This window comes from Amyelois transitella, chromosome 4, assembly GCF_032362555.1.
Source record: "Amyelois transitella isolate CPQ chromosome 4, ilAmyTran1.1, whole genome shotgun sequence".
Taxonomy (NCBI): Eukaryota; Metazoa; Arthropoda; class Insecta; order Lepidoptera; family Pyralidae; genus Amyelois; species Amyelois transitella.
This window is the reverse complement of record NC_083507.1, coordinates 4,158,834-4,174,083: the sequence shown is the minus strand read 5'-3', so window position 1 is coordinate 4,174,083 and position 15,250 is coordinate 4,158,834. Positions and strand designations below refer to the sequence as shown.

General features: G+C 35.3%; 2 protein-coding genes across 3 annotated transcripts; both read right to left on the bottom strand.

Moving 5' to 3' along the window:
- Positions 1–2,492: 2,492 nt before the first annotated feature.
- LOC132904351 (argininosuccinate synthase-like) lies at positions 2,493–3,687 on the bottom strand. Its single transcript, XM_060954406.1, has 3 exons — positions 3,504–3,687; positions 3,235–3,340; positions 2,493–2,809 (listed from the first exon to the last, which is right to left on the bottom strand). Exons 1-3 carry the CDS (start codon positions 3,566–3,568, stop codon positions 2,510–2,512), a joined length of 471 nt encoding a protein of 156 aa, XP_060810389.1. The 5' UTR covers positions 3,569–3,687; the 3' UTR covers positions 2,493–2,509.
- Positions 3,688–3,768: 81 nt separating this feature from the next.
- On the bottom strand, positions 3,769–14,666 carry LOC106129410 (protein ROP). Of its 2 annotated transcripts, none has more exons than XM_013327967.2 (15): positions 14,592–14,666; positions 13,167–13,316; positions 12,100–12,255; positions 11,700–11,803; positions 11,121–11,269; positions 10,886–10,946; positions 10,626–10,780; positions 10,256–10,407; positions 9,889–10,043; positions 9,455–9,535; positions 9,176–9,343; positions 8,834–8,923; positions 8,612–8,709; positions 7,417–7,499; positions 3,769–6,189 (listed from the first exon to the last, which is right to left on the bottom strand). In XM_013327967.2, the coding sequence occupies exons 1-15, from the start codon at positions 14,617–14,619 to the stop codon at positions 6,056–6,058; spliced, it is 1,764 nt and encodes a 587-aa protein (XP_013183421.1). In that variant the 5' UTR covers positions 14,620–14,666; the 3' UTR covers positions 3,769–6,055. The 2 variants fall into 2 exon arrangements, with proteins under 2 accessions (XP_013183421.1, XP_060810388.1); XM_060954405.1 differs by lacking the exon at positions 11,700–11,803 and adding an exon at positions 11,479–11,582.
- Positions 14,667–15,250: the final 584 nt, after the last annotated feature.

Genomic DNA, 15,250 nt, shown 5'->3' with positions numbered 1-15,250 from the left:
CTGAATATGAATATAATTTTCGTAGTGTCGGAAACTGGAAGGACCGAAGAGGACATCACTTCGAGAATCGCCAAGGCAAGAGCAACCTTCGCACAGCTCCGTCCGTATGGCATTCACGGAAACTGACTAGGAGAGTTAAGCTCAAAATATTCCGGTCCAATGTGAAAACCATTTTGCTGTATGGGTGTGAGACATGGAAGGTGACTAAAGACATCTCGCACCGTCTCCAAGTCGTCATTAACCGCTGTCTTCGCCGTATTCTCGGTGTTTACTGGCCTGAGAAAATCTCCAACGTAGACCTGTGGGAACGCTGCGGTGAGACTCCGATCGACCAGCAGATCAAACGCCGCAAATGGAACTGGATCGGCCACACGCTCCGAAGGGACCCCGAACACATACCGAGGCAAGCCCTAGACTGGAATCCCCAAGGAAAGCGTAAACGTGGCCGCCCTAAACAGACCTGGCGGAGGACAATCATCGCAGAGGTGAAGAATCTTGGGAAGACTTGGAGCGAAATAAAACGCGAAGCTCAAGACCGAGCAGGATGGCAACGCACTGTGGATGCCCTCTGCCCCAGCTAGGGGACATAGGATCTTAAGTCAAGTAAGTCAAATTATATGACCCTGTTCAAATCCCTTTCGGCCGTCATGGCAACCAAACTTCGCAACCGGTTGAGAAAAAGACATTTCAATTCCTTATCGGCAACTAGTTACGAATAAGGATTTTTTTTTCTTTGTAAGCAACTAGTTGCCAACCAAGAAAATTTTTATCGACCATGGCAACTGAGTTTCTCAACCAGTTGTGAAAAATGATTTAAAATTCTTTCTTGACAACAAGTTGCGTCAAAAATAATGGGAAGTAATGGGTTGACAATCTTTGCGGTCAATCCGTACTTATATTAAATCCTATTTCTAGAATTACTGGCCAGGATTATTTTTCCTTTTAATTGATATATGTCAATTAAATAATATGTCATTAATTTTCCCTGTCAAGTCAGTACACATATTTTGTCGCGAACTAGCCTCGCTTGAAAAAAAACGAATTTTATTTCATTGTGATGTCTACTTCAAACATATATCCAAATTCCTCTACAGTAGAATATATAACTACAAGAAGAGGAGGTGTATCAATATTACATGAAGGACGCCGTTATCATCGTAAAAAAATATATAAAAATGGAGACTCATTTTATAAATGCTATGTTAAAAATGGATGCAGAGGTAATTTAACCATAAATGCACGAAATGAAATAATTAAAATAACAAAGGAACATGACGCAGACTGTGAAGCTGATATTGGAAAAAATTTAATTTTGAAAAAGATGGACGACTTGAAGCAAAGGAGCAGTTGTAATTTTATATCGATTCAAAAACAGTATGAGGATGTTGTCAAAGGACTCAAAAACGACGGTTTTCAATTTATAAATAAAATACCACAGTTTAATAACATAAAGACGGGATTATATAATGAAAGAAACAAAGTTTTGGGCGTTGCAAAGTCACGTTTTAATAATTGTCATGATTTTATTGTACCCACTAAATATAAAAATTTTTGTGTTGCTGACTACGTGGATGACGATAAACGAATCATCGTGTTCTGTTCTAATGAAAACAGAAAGGAGATGAATAAGTATCATCATTTTTACGCTGACGGCACTTTTAAGTGTTGTCCGAAAGGATTTTATCAACTATATTCAATACATGGATACAATAAGAATAACAATTCAGTAGCTCCTTTAATTTTTGCTCTGCTGCCGGATAAAAAAACAGAAACATACAAAGTTTTGTTCAGCCTAATCAAGACAAGCATCGGTTGGAACCCCCAAAAAATAACCCTTGATTTCGAAGTGGCAGCAATAAATGCAATTAAAAAAGTATTTCCAAAAATTATATTCAAAGGCTGCTACTTTCATTTTAATCGTTGCTTATGGAAAAAAGCAAAAGCTTTAAATGTCAAATTAAGAACCGAAAAGAGGCATGTTGCACGGTGCGTTGGTTTAGCTCGTCTTCCTGTTCAATACATAGAAAAAGGATATGAATATGTTATGAGCAAAAACCCTAGAAATCCATCTGACGGGTTGCAAAAATTTAATAAATACTTTAATAAACAATGGATAAAGAAAAATGAAATGATGATGTCTTGCTCTTGTGGTAACGAAAATATAAGAACTAATAATAGCCTTGAAGGATGGCATGCGAAAATTAATAGATATATTGGGTGTATTGTGCCTAGGATGCTAAGTATACTTATTGGTAATCAAATTTAATTGTTAGTCGAGTCATGCTCGAATATACAGACAAAAATTATTTCTTATCACCTTTTGGGATTTTGGGTCGATCTAGTAACACCCCCGATGAATATTTTTTTTAAATATTTTCTATGTACAGAAGACTGGTATATATTTAGTACTAGAGGCCGCCCGCGACTTCGTCCGCATGGAAACCCTATCAATCCCGCGGGAACTCTGGGATAAAAAGTAGCCTATGTGTTATTCTGGGACTTCAGCTACCTACATACCAAATTTCATGGTAATCGGTTCAGTAGTTTTTGCGTGAAAGAGTAACAAACATCCATACAAACTTTCGCCTTTATAATAGTAGTAGGATATGCACATTATAGTGAGAAAAATATTAAAACTGTAGACGTACTTGGCGCCCAATGTTTTTGCTGCTTTGACGATTCCAACTGAGATGCATGGTCTTGCCAACGAAGTTCCTAACAAGTATCGGCTTTCGTACACTAAACCCATTTGAATTGCCGGAAACATGTAATTGCTGATGAACTCCTCACGTAAATCTTCCACAATTACCTTAAAATCAATAATTTAGTTCTACAAAGCACTTCTTTCTTTTCTTTGACTAATTCTTTAGAAAGAGGTGGATATCTGTTGGAGTTGAAGACCTGCGGGGTTAATGTGAGTTTAATTTCATCAAACGATTGGAGCAATTAAATGCAAATATGTATATGATTTAATCAGCGCCACCTAGTAGTGACGCGAAGAATCTTATGCCATGCACCTCTTGGACGAAAAATCATATACATATTTAGTTTGAGATGCACCTAATGCATTTCCATTCCACTTGCTAGACTAGTTTGATCGGGTAAAACTCGCAATAACCCCACTGCCAGCAGGCCTCTAAAAACTCAGAACGGGATTTCGACTACCAATACTTCGTTTTGTGTGGCTGGACAAGAAATCGCGGGATTTTCTTTGCAAAAAGTTTAAGTACTTACATCTTTGGCTCCAATCGATTTGGCTTTCACCTTTGCTTTTTCAAAATTTTCGTTCTGACCGACATCAGCTAAATAGCAAACAACGTCATAATTTTGCTGAATTAACCTGGTAACATACAAGCGCAGTAAATAATTGGGATAGCTTTATCTTTGAGCTATAGGTAGGTACTATTAACCTTCGAACAAGTTTTAAAAAAAAATATCATTGTTAAACAAATCAAATCTTAATAAATCACGCATCAAAAATGAATTTATTTAAGGAGTTTTACCATTTCAATATGCAACTAGTATCCAATCCTCCGGAATAAGCAAGAATAACTAGATCCTTAGCCATTGTTGTCGGGAGCCGTAGTCAACGATCATGTAATGACTGAATGTTTTAATTGTATCTAATAATATTTAATAATAATCGATAACCTTAGGGTCATTTGGGCTGTTGACACCACGGTAAACTTCAAGTATATAACAAACATAGAGATAAATACTATGATAACAAGAATATATGAAAGGTTTAGATAAAAGAAAAACAAAATATTAAAGATAATATAGAATAATTTAATGAAACTCTTAACAATCCAATACTGATAAGTTAACTGTGTTAGACAATATGAACTACTGTTATTGCACATGATAGCAGTGATCATGACACTGTGGTATTTGAAACTACCTTATGTATTTATGTCGCAGAGAAATGAGGATATCAGAGATTTCACGAAATCCCTCGGTATACCACGAAATCACGGAAGATGGTGAATATTCCTATTTAATACATCTTCTTACTAAAAATTATTAGTGATATGACAAAATACTATTTCAATCTAGTGATATATCATTTCACTCATCTAAATCTAGTGAAATACAGAATGAAAAAGGTTCGTGCTAAGTCCTTTTAAAAGTACTTTCATAATTATTAACCTAACCTAACCTTTTTTTTTACGTGTGGAAAGACCTTCGTCTACCCGGCCGGGTTCGGGAAGGTTAAAGTTAGGGATATGTGGGGCTTGAACCCGCTAAAACCACATGGTGCCATCGATCATATTCGTGACGCGGCGGTCGCTTTCACGGCGGCTTCCTTCCGCTCCCACTTGTGTCCGTTTGGGTAGAGAGAGGGAGAGATACATTGGACGATTTTTACTCGGAGGTATCCGTTTTTCTGACATTTCACTAGATTTAATTTAGTGAAATGACATTTCACTGACTATTTTAGTAAGAAAGCGTCGTAAATAAGAATATTCAACATATGCCGTGCTTTCGTGGTATCCCTAGGGATTTCGCGAAATCTCTGGTTCACTTCATTTTCCTGCGACATTTATAAATGATCGTAGTATTTCCTTAGTTTTCAAACAAATTACGATAAAGCATACAGAGTTTATATTCAGAGGCTATAATAATGAATATATAGTTCACTAGGTGAACATTACATCCCTATACTTCAACAATGTTAATGTCATATTCATTTTGAAAGTGTTAATTTGTTGACAAATCAAATAATTGATTATAACCTTGTGATTTCAAAGATTACTTTCTAATGTAATGTGTAAGAAATATATTCTAGTTTTAATACTAATCGACAAACGACTCGAGTGAAAAAGCGAGTAACATCATAATATAATGTACATACATATAATATTTATTGGAATGTAAACAAAACTGGATCCAGTATATGTGATTTAACATTTAGAATAATAAGATCGAAAATTCCTACTTTATTAATACTAGCAAATATTATATCACCATTTAAACATGACAGAATGAACTTATGGTGTGCCTATTAATGTTTTCATTTCTCTGTTGGGGCATTTGTCATAATTACACACTACGAAATATCCGCACTGCTAAACCATTTGGCATTAAATTAATGAAACAAGGCGATGTTTAGCTAATAAAACAAATTTAAACCTTTACTAATATGTAGTTACATAGGATCACGTCACGGTCTAATTCTAGTGATAGCACAATATTTCAACAATACTATTTATCATCCACGCCTGAATAATGATCATGGTTTTATTTTATAAAGATTTTATTTTTTATTTTTTTTTTAAATTATTAAAAAGATTGAATGTTTGAAACATCAACACGAAATAGTTAATAATATAATAAAAAAGTAAGTAATTCTTATAACTTAATATAGAACGACTTAAATTATAAAACATTTGTATACAATTATAACACTATAATTCTACATAATTTACAAAAATTAACTTCAATAATTTTTTAATATCACAAATGACCGAAGTTATCTTTTTAGGAGCGATGTTTACAGGCCTCGTAGAAAATAAGAACAAAAATTTAGGTATTGAAAATTAAGGATGTAATAATAAAACAGCTTTTTCTATTTGTCACATTGTACTACCATTAACATCAAGTCGACAATAGATAAGCCTATTATTGGTGTCTATCTCAGCAAGTAGCTGCAAAATTACAATACCTTATATCACTTTATAAAGATCGACTATTTCAATAAAATGCTAATCGAAAATCTAAAGTCAGAATCCGACAAGGCAGTATAAATAAAACCTGGCGGAAAATGTTCCGAATATCGAAAATACCTACAACTTATCAACGGAACTTCAACTCAGGGGAAAATATTACGCTTTATTTCTTTTGCAGCAATTTTATATCGAGTATACAAACCAGTAAATGTTTTACAGTGTAGCTTAATGTTTTTGTTATACTTTCCCGTACAATTTCGAGTGCTATTTTATCTATCAGTATTGCGTTGAATCGGTTTCCGCCAAGTTTCCTCTGACATTTTATTCATTTTTAGCCTTGCAAGTTAAAGTCATCCATACCGTAATGCGTACTTCGTGAATCTCGTTTAGGCGGTGAGGGAGCTGAGATCGGACAAGAAAGTGTCGGGCGTGAGAATGTGCGAAGAGCCGATGATCACTTCCCAGTTTTTGAGGGCAGCTGTCACTTCGTAAGCACAACGAATTTCCGAAAAGCATACTCCTGACAACAAAAAACGACATATATTATTGGTTCATATTATTGTAAATGGAAAGTGTTGTGTTCTCATCACTTCTACATGAAATTCGTACACCATTTTGGAGTAGTTTGAAGCACTGAGAACGTATGGTGCTTTTTTACATAGAGATTGTCTAAGCTGAAGTGACGCGCCCCACTACTTAATTAGTTTATTTAGATGTGTGAGTGCAAATATTAATGACGACACTTCATCTGTGTGGTAGCGTCGATTGTTCAGTGAACTACGATCTGCACGTGAACAATACGGTCGACTTGTCGGGCGATAAATCCGACCACGCTCGCTCTATGGAGCAGCGACGTCATATTGTATGAAACAAAACGTCCTCTCCTCTCGAACGTTTAAGTTCAACTAAACTAGTTGGGCAACAAAATTCAACAAATTTGAGAAAAACAGTTTGAGCCTAACCGGCAAATGAACGATTGATGTTTAGGTGTATTGCGTCCATATTTGATATTTGCTTGTGTGCGTAAATACGAAGGTGGGGCGCGTCACTTCAGCTTAGACAATCTCTACCATAATTAACATTCAATAAGGCCCTTTTTTCCGAGAACAAAAGTATAATTTACATCAATATTATACAAAACTTTTCCGTTCTTGTGAGACAGAAAGCTTAGAAAACTCACTTCCCTCTCAACCCCATCTGGGTCTAAAAACTTGAAATTTGACATGTAAATAATAAATTTTCTGTAATTCCCACGAGGTTAAAGGGATATTTCGTTTTACGCGGGAGGAGCGCTTTCAAATTAGTTAAATATATAAGGAGCCTAATATCTCCGTAAGGAAGTTTGAAGTCGTAAAATAATTGCAGAGGGGGATGCAGGACAAGTGGAGAAGACTTGCTGACAAGTAAAGTCTGATTGGTGCACGACGATGGAGAAATGTACGGTTATCACCACGAAGGAATTTATACTGAGCACCGCGAGCATTCCGCTGACCATCAAGTTACTTTTCTTTATCTCTTTTCAGCTTTATGCTGATGATGCATTCATCATCATAAAATTAATATCTCGGGTCAAAACTTGTATTAAGAATTATAAATATATAAAAAAAGGCATTTAAGGGCAATATTTGTTATGATCAAATAAATATTTAGTCTTGACAAATTACATTCTAGGATATGCCTCGTACATTGCTCGAAAAAGATGTGACTACAACTGATCAAAAACTATGGGGAATAAGGTATAACTTACCGCCTACGATAAAAACGAGAAGACGTGGAACATTCTTGATGGTTTGCTGAGCTTTATCCTTGTGCCAGTGCCCATATCTTACACTGAAACAATAAATGATTACACCTTTTAATATTAAATCGTTCATATTAAGCGCAGGAATAGAAAATAAACAACTATCTATCTAATATATTTAAACGAGCAATTCTTGTATATATGTATATTATCAGGATCTCGGACACGGCTCCAACGATTTTCATGAAAGTTACAGATTAGGGGCTTTTCGGCTCAAGGAATCGATTTACCAAGGTTCGAGAAAATCTCGGTTCCCAAGATATATAAACATTTTAAAAACCGCGTTTTAAGAAACTATATCTGCGCCATCTCTGGTAGACCAAGCAAAGCTCGGTTAACAGGGTACTATTTGTTTATCAGCGGCAGTCTGAAGAATAAGTAATATGTGTGAACATTGGATGTGCAGGCACAATTTCAAATCCTATATGACTTATTTCTGTGTTGTGTACATTAGTTTCAGTGACAACTGATGCACTAAAACATCGTTAAGAAAATCTGGATGTCTAACCACGATTCAATAAGGACCAAATTACCCTGAAAAGGTTGCGAAGGTCAGATGAGAGACGCTGAGTGAAAAAACCTGAATCACAGGGTCTAGGTTCATGGTCGAAAGTGCACCCGGGCTCCTCTTCAGAGAGGTGAAGAGATAACTGGAACAGGCTACTAAACTCATAATGAATTTCATATAATAAATGAATATTTCCTATCCTATTAAATCAAGGAAAACAAAATATATAAATTTTAACAATTTAAAGCGCTATGAACCCCATTTTAAAAATGTGTGTTAATTTTTGAATTTGATACGTCAGAAATATAAACTATATGTAAATAAGTCCCTACACATCATTTCAAGTCAAATGTTTGTTTATACTATGACGTCAGAGCACAGATAATAAATACACTACATAGCGGCGGTGGCGGATAGCATTTACGCTCGTTTTTGAAAAATTAAAATCATATAAAGAAATTTTTGGTACTTAATAGATATTTAAAAAAATGTTATATATTTTTTGGGCCAAAATAACAAATATAAACTAATGAACACCAACCAAAACCCAAACCCAAGACCAAAAAACAGTCAACTAGCCTATTGATGCTAGGATGAGTATCTTTACAAAAGCGCATAAGAATCAAAGTTCACCTGGTGGGTGCTTGATAGCCGGAACTCTGGGCGCGACCAGCTAGGAACGGGAAGTGACGCTGGTCCAGTTTTTCATCAATAGCGTCCTCCATGATATCCTGGGTAAAAAAAGATTTGTTAATTTGTACACCACAGCAAAACTGGTAAAGTTATGCATAATTGAAAATATAATAATGACTTGCCATTTGACAAGCCGTTTTAGGGGCACACATAAATGGTTACCTTCAAAATGGGCGTCCATCTCGACATTTGGTAAGTTTGTTCAGTGATTCTCTCCTTTCTCGGCACTTGATATTGCTTTTTTCTGTTGCCCTGTAAGATCAAATTATATTGGCGAATTTAATGTAAGCGTGGGATGTAACTTTCTGTACCCATCGTTGTGATTAGTGCATTTCCAAAAAACAGGTTTATAGAATTGATTGGTGTAATTATTGTTTATCCACACATGTCATAAAATTCTAACTGGCCCATGTCTGAACTTGAAAAATATTGCCAAAGGATTTCTTCGGCTACGGCAAGAAGTGGCAATCGCAAGGGCAACAGCTAGTTGTAAAATAGCCTTACATCCAGCACAACGTTGAGGCCGAGGTTGGCGAGGTTCAGCAGCGCCTGCTTGTCGGAAGGCTCGAGCTGCGCGTGCGTCACCAACTTGTTCAGGTTCTCCTCAGATATGCCATTCTTAGACATAATGTACAGAGCGATAATGCGCATCTTGTTGAAGTTGGAGACAGCCTGAAACAACAGCAAATAACACATTTACATTTTTATTAAAGTTTCATTATTATGTTTTGGATTTATTAAATTGTCAATCATGGTATTTACTGGTCCTGGTCCTATTATTACCTGGTCTAGTAGAACAGGCACAATGCTACGCATATGATCTTTGATCTTTTCACCTTCAGCATCAGTTCCCATGGCTAGATCCTGAAATAAGAAAGATATAAAATTTTACATTTATAACGCAATTTTAATCTTTCGCTATTCTATACTTTTTCTTTGGAAGAGCTAATTCTAATTTAAGATATAATTTTTAAATAAACATCCTTTCTAATAAGTAGCAAATAATTTCTAATTTATTTTCCATTTCGAAAATAAATCTTTTTCTACAGAAGAATAGACTGATTGGAATAAACTGTTATGACAATTTAATTTAAAATATTATCAGGTTTTATTTTATTCACTAAAACCTAAACATGACAAAAATCCATATCCCCTTGATAATCACTGGCTGGTTTAGTTGTAAACTAGGTAAGTTACAGATATGAAGATAATCGAACCTGTTCCACTTTGCAGAGTTTGTCGACGTACCCCTGGTACGCTTTCATGCAGTCTTCGGCGAGTTTCAGATGTGTCGCGTATTTAGATAACTCCTTCTGGTACTGAGGCATTTTCTTGATCATTTGAGACAAGTCCCTCATGGACTGTTTGTCTCCTGAAAAAATAATGAAAAGTAGTTTTGTAAAATGGCATAAAAAATTGGTTGACAGTTTTACGGCGTCGTATTTACCATGGCATTTATGCGAAAATCGGTTAAATGTTTGGGATATCTTGTGCAAGCTTCCTGGGCTTAGAACCTTAATCTAAAACCTATTAAAATTACTTATTAAAATTCATAGAGGTGAATAATATGAACGGCTAACTTACCACCGCCCATGCGTTTGGATTCAGTGAACTTTTTCAAGTTCTTGGTGACAGAGGTGGACACAACAGCTATATGCTGATGTCGCAGTTCCACCCATAGCTCATCATTCTCGTCCAACAAAACCTCTTTCAGTTGCCCTTGGGATGCCTCATATCTAAAACGGATTACATACATATTTCCTATTAGTACCAATGGTTAACTAGTAGATAATGCATACACCTGTATGAATATTGTACAATAAAAATAAACATATATAATTTGTTTAAGAAACTTTATGGCGTATAATATTTTAGTGAGATTTGAGTGAAGATGTTAATTGCTTAGATCAAAGTAATACTAAATAGAGTTAAGTTATCAACAATATTATCTTACTTATAGACATCATTTTCTATGGGCAGAAGATCGTAAGCCATAGCTTGGAGAGTCAACTCGTGTAGCAAAGGAGAGACGCAATCGAAGCCGCGGTCCAGGACCAGGAGCTGTGAGCGAGCCTTTTCGGGACCCTCGCCCATTGTTGGTTCATCGGCCTTTTACGGAAAGGAAAATAATTACAATTACTTACTGTTTTGTTTTACACTAAATGAGACAGAAAAACATAAAAGTAATTTCCTACATAAGAATACATATAATACCTTATACGCATCAAGTTTCTGCTGAATCAGCTGGGCCAGTTCCACATTACGCTCCCAGTCACTAAAACAAAATAAAAATATAATAGACAATAATCTAGAATCTTTTACAAATTACGCATTAATTAATCTGCAAGGTCGAAGGCTCGTTTAATATTTTGCACTATCCTCTTGCCAAGATAACAATTTTTCAATGGTTAGACATTTCAATGTACATTAATTATTATTTAAAACATACCTGCGATAGCGTACGGATGGATACTCTCCCAGCGTAGCACAGAGTGTAGCAATTTGTTCGGCAATGCGCTCCATGTTGGCGTTGCGTGTTTGCGCGAGCGCTGGATTGTACATGCATTGAAAGGTCTCTGGAGAGTCCAGAGAAAATACCTAAGGCGAAACATAAATCTCTGTCATTCTAATCATAGCTTAAAACATCCGAAATTAAATAAATGCTGTCACATGGGGATAGATAGGAATTACTTTCAAACATATCTAATACAAATGTCTCAGGTCACATAAGCAGAATTTACAGTATGAAAAAACATTAAAAGTTATATTTTATACTTCATGTATGCAAAAATTAAGGACATGTTTACCTGGCTTTCATAGGGCAAAAACGCAATGTTAATTTCCTTCAAAGTTTTGATTTTCCTTGCAGCAGAAGACTTACAGATTTCATTGAATAACTCCTCAGGGCATACTAATGCAGCGTGTAAAATAACATTCCAAATATGTTAAAACCAACTTGAGGCAGTCTTTAAACAGAAAGCTTTAATAGAACCCTACAAATGTTGATGTGAAAATAATTAAGACAAACCTGTTGTTCATATGGAATGAAAGCTATGTTGATTTCCTTTAATGTTTTTATATATTTAGCTAGACGACTACGTGAGATTTCATCAAATAATGCATCAGGGCAAGCTGTAAAATTAAAATAAAAATGAAAATTGAAAATGCAAATAAAAGAAGCATGAACTAAACAATAATGGCATTTAGCAATTTGCAAATGAATGGAAGGCATACATCTACATGGCGGAATGTAATATCACTGATTAATTATTATAAGGACAAACCTATTTTTATAAAAACACAACTTTTAACCAATAATGTCCTCAAATTAAAGTTTGTGAATTGCATTTAGAGGTATGCAGAATAGAAAACAAAATAACCTACAAGCTAAAGGGAAATAACATTATATTTATTACTTTATATTATACCTTCAGTGAAGAAGACATGGGCAGCTTTGTACATGATGCGGTTGCCCACTGAAAAGTCATTGATGAGAGCGTGGACTGATTTTTCACATGGAGTGATGAGGTAAATACCATCCATGGTGCATAGTGGCTCCCTTTTCTTGTGAATATCTTCTACCACTGTAATACAATGGCTTTTTAATGTCATGATTATTTAATATATTGCTTAAATTTATTAAATAATCATGACATTAACTAATATGTAATTTCATTATAAAAATCATATAGTTTCTATAGTAAGATAATATCTGAAAATTTGTAATATAAATCAGTCATATAAAGTTTAAAAGTTTTGAAAACATGCCAGTCATGATGTTTAGTCTGATGTTTAACATCAGTTAAATTATATGACTGAATATGAATATAATTTTCGTAGTGTCGGAAACTGGAAGGACCGAAGAGGACATCACTTCGAGAATCGCCAAGGCAAGAGCAACCTTCGCACAGCTCCGTCCGTATGGCATTCACGGAAACTGACTAGGAGAGTTAAGCTCAAAATATTCCGGTCCAATGTGAAAACCATTTTGCTGTATGGGTGTGAGACATGGAAGGTGACTAAAGACATCTCGCACCGTCTCCAAGTCGTCATTAACCGCTGTCTTCGCCGTATTCTCGGTGTTTACTGGCCTGAGAAAATCTCCAACGTAGACCTGTGGGAACGCTGCGGTGAGACTCCGATCGACCAGCAGATCAAACGCCGCAAATGGAACTGGATCGGCCACACGCTCCGAAGGGACCCCGAACACATACCGAGGCAAGCCCTAGACTGGAATCCCCAAGGAAAGCGTAAACGTGGCCGCCCTAAACAGACCTGGCGGAGGACAATCATCGCAGAGGTGAAGAATCTTGGGAAGACTTGGAGCGAAATAAAACGCGAAGCTCAAGACCGAGCAGGATGGCAACGCACTGTGGATGCCCTCTGCCCCAGCTAGGGGACATAGGATCTTAAGTCAAGTAAGTCAAATTATATGACCCTGTTCAAATCAGTAGGTTGACATATCAAAGGATTAAATCTCATCAATATTACTTACAAGTAATGCCTTCAGCAGAGATATCATGCATCTTGCAGCATGCAGATACCATTCTCATGGACAGTTGGTCTACTATCAGGATTCTCCATTCTATACGCTGAGACTCTTTTCCTTTGGGACCGCGATAGCGGATCACCTCATTCATAATCTCTGTAAATTAGAGTAAACACAAAATGGTATAATATTGATTATAGGAGGCCAGTTTCATTTTGTCTACATACATTTTTTTTGTTCAGTTAATCTGCACATTGACCTTGTTATCAACAAAGTTCAGTAGATAATGTGTGAAAAGTAAATAAACATACAAACTTACTTTCACACTTATAATATAATTTAGGATAATTATACATATTATAGTATTCTATCGGTCTTGAAATGTAACTTTATTGTTGTATTGTATAATGTGTGTAATCATTTAACATGTATCTGATGATATATTTAGATATAATGCTAAAAACATAAACTAACATTTAATATAGGGGTATGTAGGGGAAGGTTACAATAGTTTGGAATCATTCCAGATTTTTTTTTGTAACAAAATAAGATTTTAATGTTTTTTATTTATAATTACTAATTTTTACATTTTTTACATACAAAAATATAATCACGTATATATCCCTTGCCACAGACTCAACAGTTTTGTAAAGAATGATAGGCCATGTAAAGCTTAATGATAGAATTAAGATTCAAATAGTGACAGGTTTACAGCCCATTACCTAAAAGAAGAATCCCAAGATTATAAGCCTTTCCCTTAGTCACCATTTACGACATCCATGGGTACATACTCATTTTTATGTGTTCCTATTTTGTTTTTGTTTTGTAGTTTATAAAAAGCCATATCAGTACTAATTATCTCAATACTATGAAAAATAACTGCACAAGCTACCTAAGCACAGCGTTTTGCGTTATCAAGCAGTGAATGACGTAAAGTAACACCCCACCCCACTGACATGACACAAGAAAATCAATAATTTGAACATTAAGATATAAAGATTCTATTGTTGAGTTAGGAAAATTTTCTATTCGATGTTTAATAATACCTTAATTTTATGCTATCATTAAGGATCAGCTAATGTTTATATCATAGTCAAAAAATGTCATTTTGCCTGTATTGGGTAAAGACTGGAGCTAGACGTTCGTTTCGTATATTCATTAGGATGTGAGTCTTAGGACTTGAAATATTTATTATTATAAATGCTGTTTGATTTAGAATATAAAATGTTTGACAAAACACGTAGAGATAAGGTTTTTTCAATAAGAAGAAAAATCGGGGAGGACTGTATTGGATTAGTCATAAATATGATATCACTGGGCACTATGAATAAATATTTAAAAACTTAGTACCTAAGACAATATAAAACTACATAATTGTATACAAAATATAATTCTATTCAAGTAAAAAAAAAACATTTATTATAAACTTACTTTGCCCAACAAGCGCCTTCAGAGCCATCTTGCACTAGACTAATATTTTTTATTTTTTTCAGCTGTCAAAACGACGTGTGGCAAAGAGCTTCCATCAAGATGCCTTAATGTGATTTTTTTTTAAATTGAATTGATTTCAATGTTGTAGATGAATTCCTTTATATTTGAGACTAAGACTATAAAAAAATAGATAGCCCATAACCCAGTCCGATCAATTTCAATTACAAATGCTAGGAAGTATTTGGGGCATTAGGATCGGGGCTATGTCCATGTTGGGGCCTAGAGACACAAGTTGGGATAGAATCAGATCTACAGAAGGCAGGAGGGAGGAGGACGAAGGAGGATCGATAAAGTTCAACAGAGATAAAAATATAGCTCCCTTTCTGTCCTTCTTTCATCTTCACACACACTACTTGATTTGCTGATACAGAATAGCAGAGCATAAAATAGACCGTCAGACCGATACAACTGTGGGCTGTAGGTTAGGTAGTCACTGTAGGTAGTCAGTTATGTGTGTGCTTGCGGGCAATGTGGATGTGTAACTTGTGATCAAGATATTGTGATTTACACGTGCGTATAAAATAACTTTTCGAATATTTTTTGATGACTATTTGTGAACCATTTCGTTAAATGTCGAAGGTAAATGAAAGGTAAAAAAA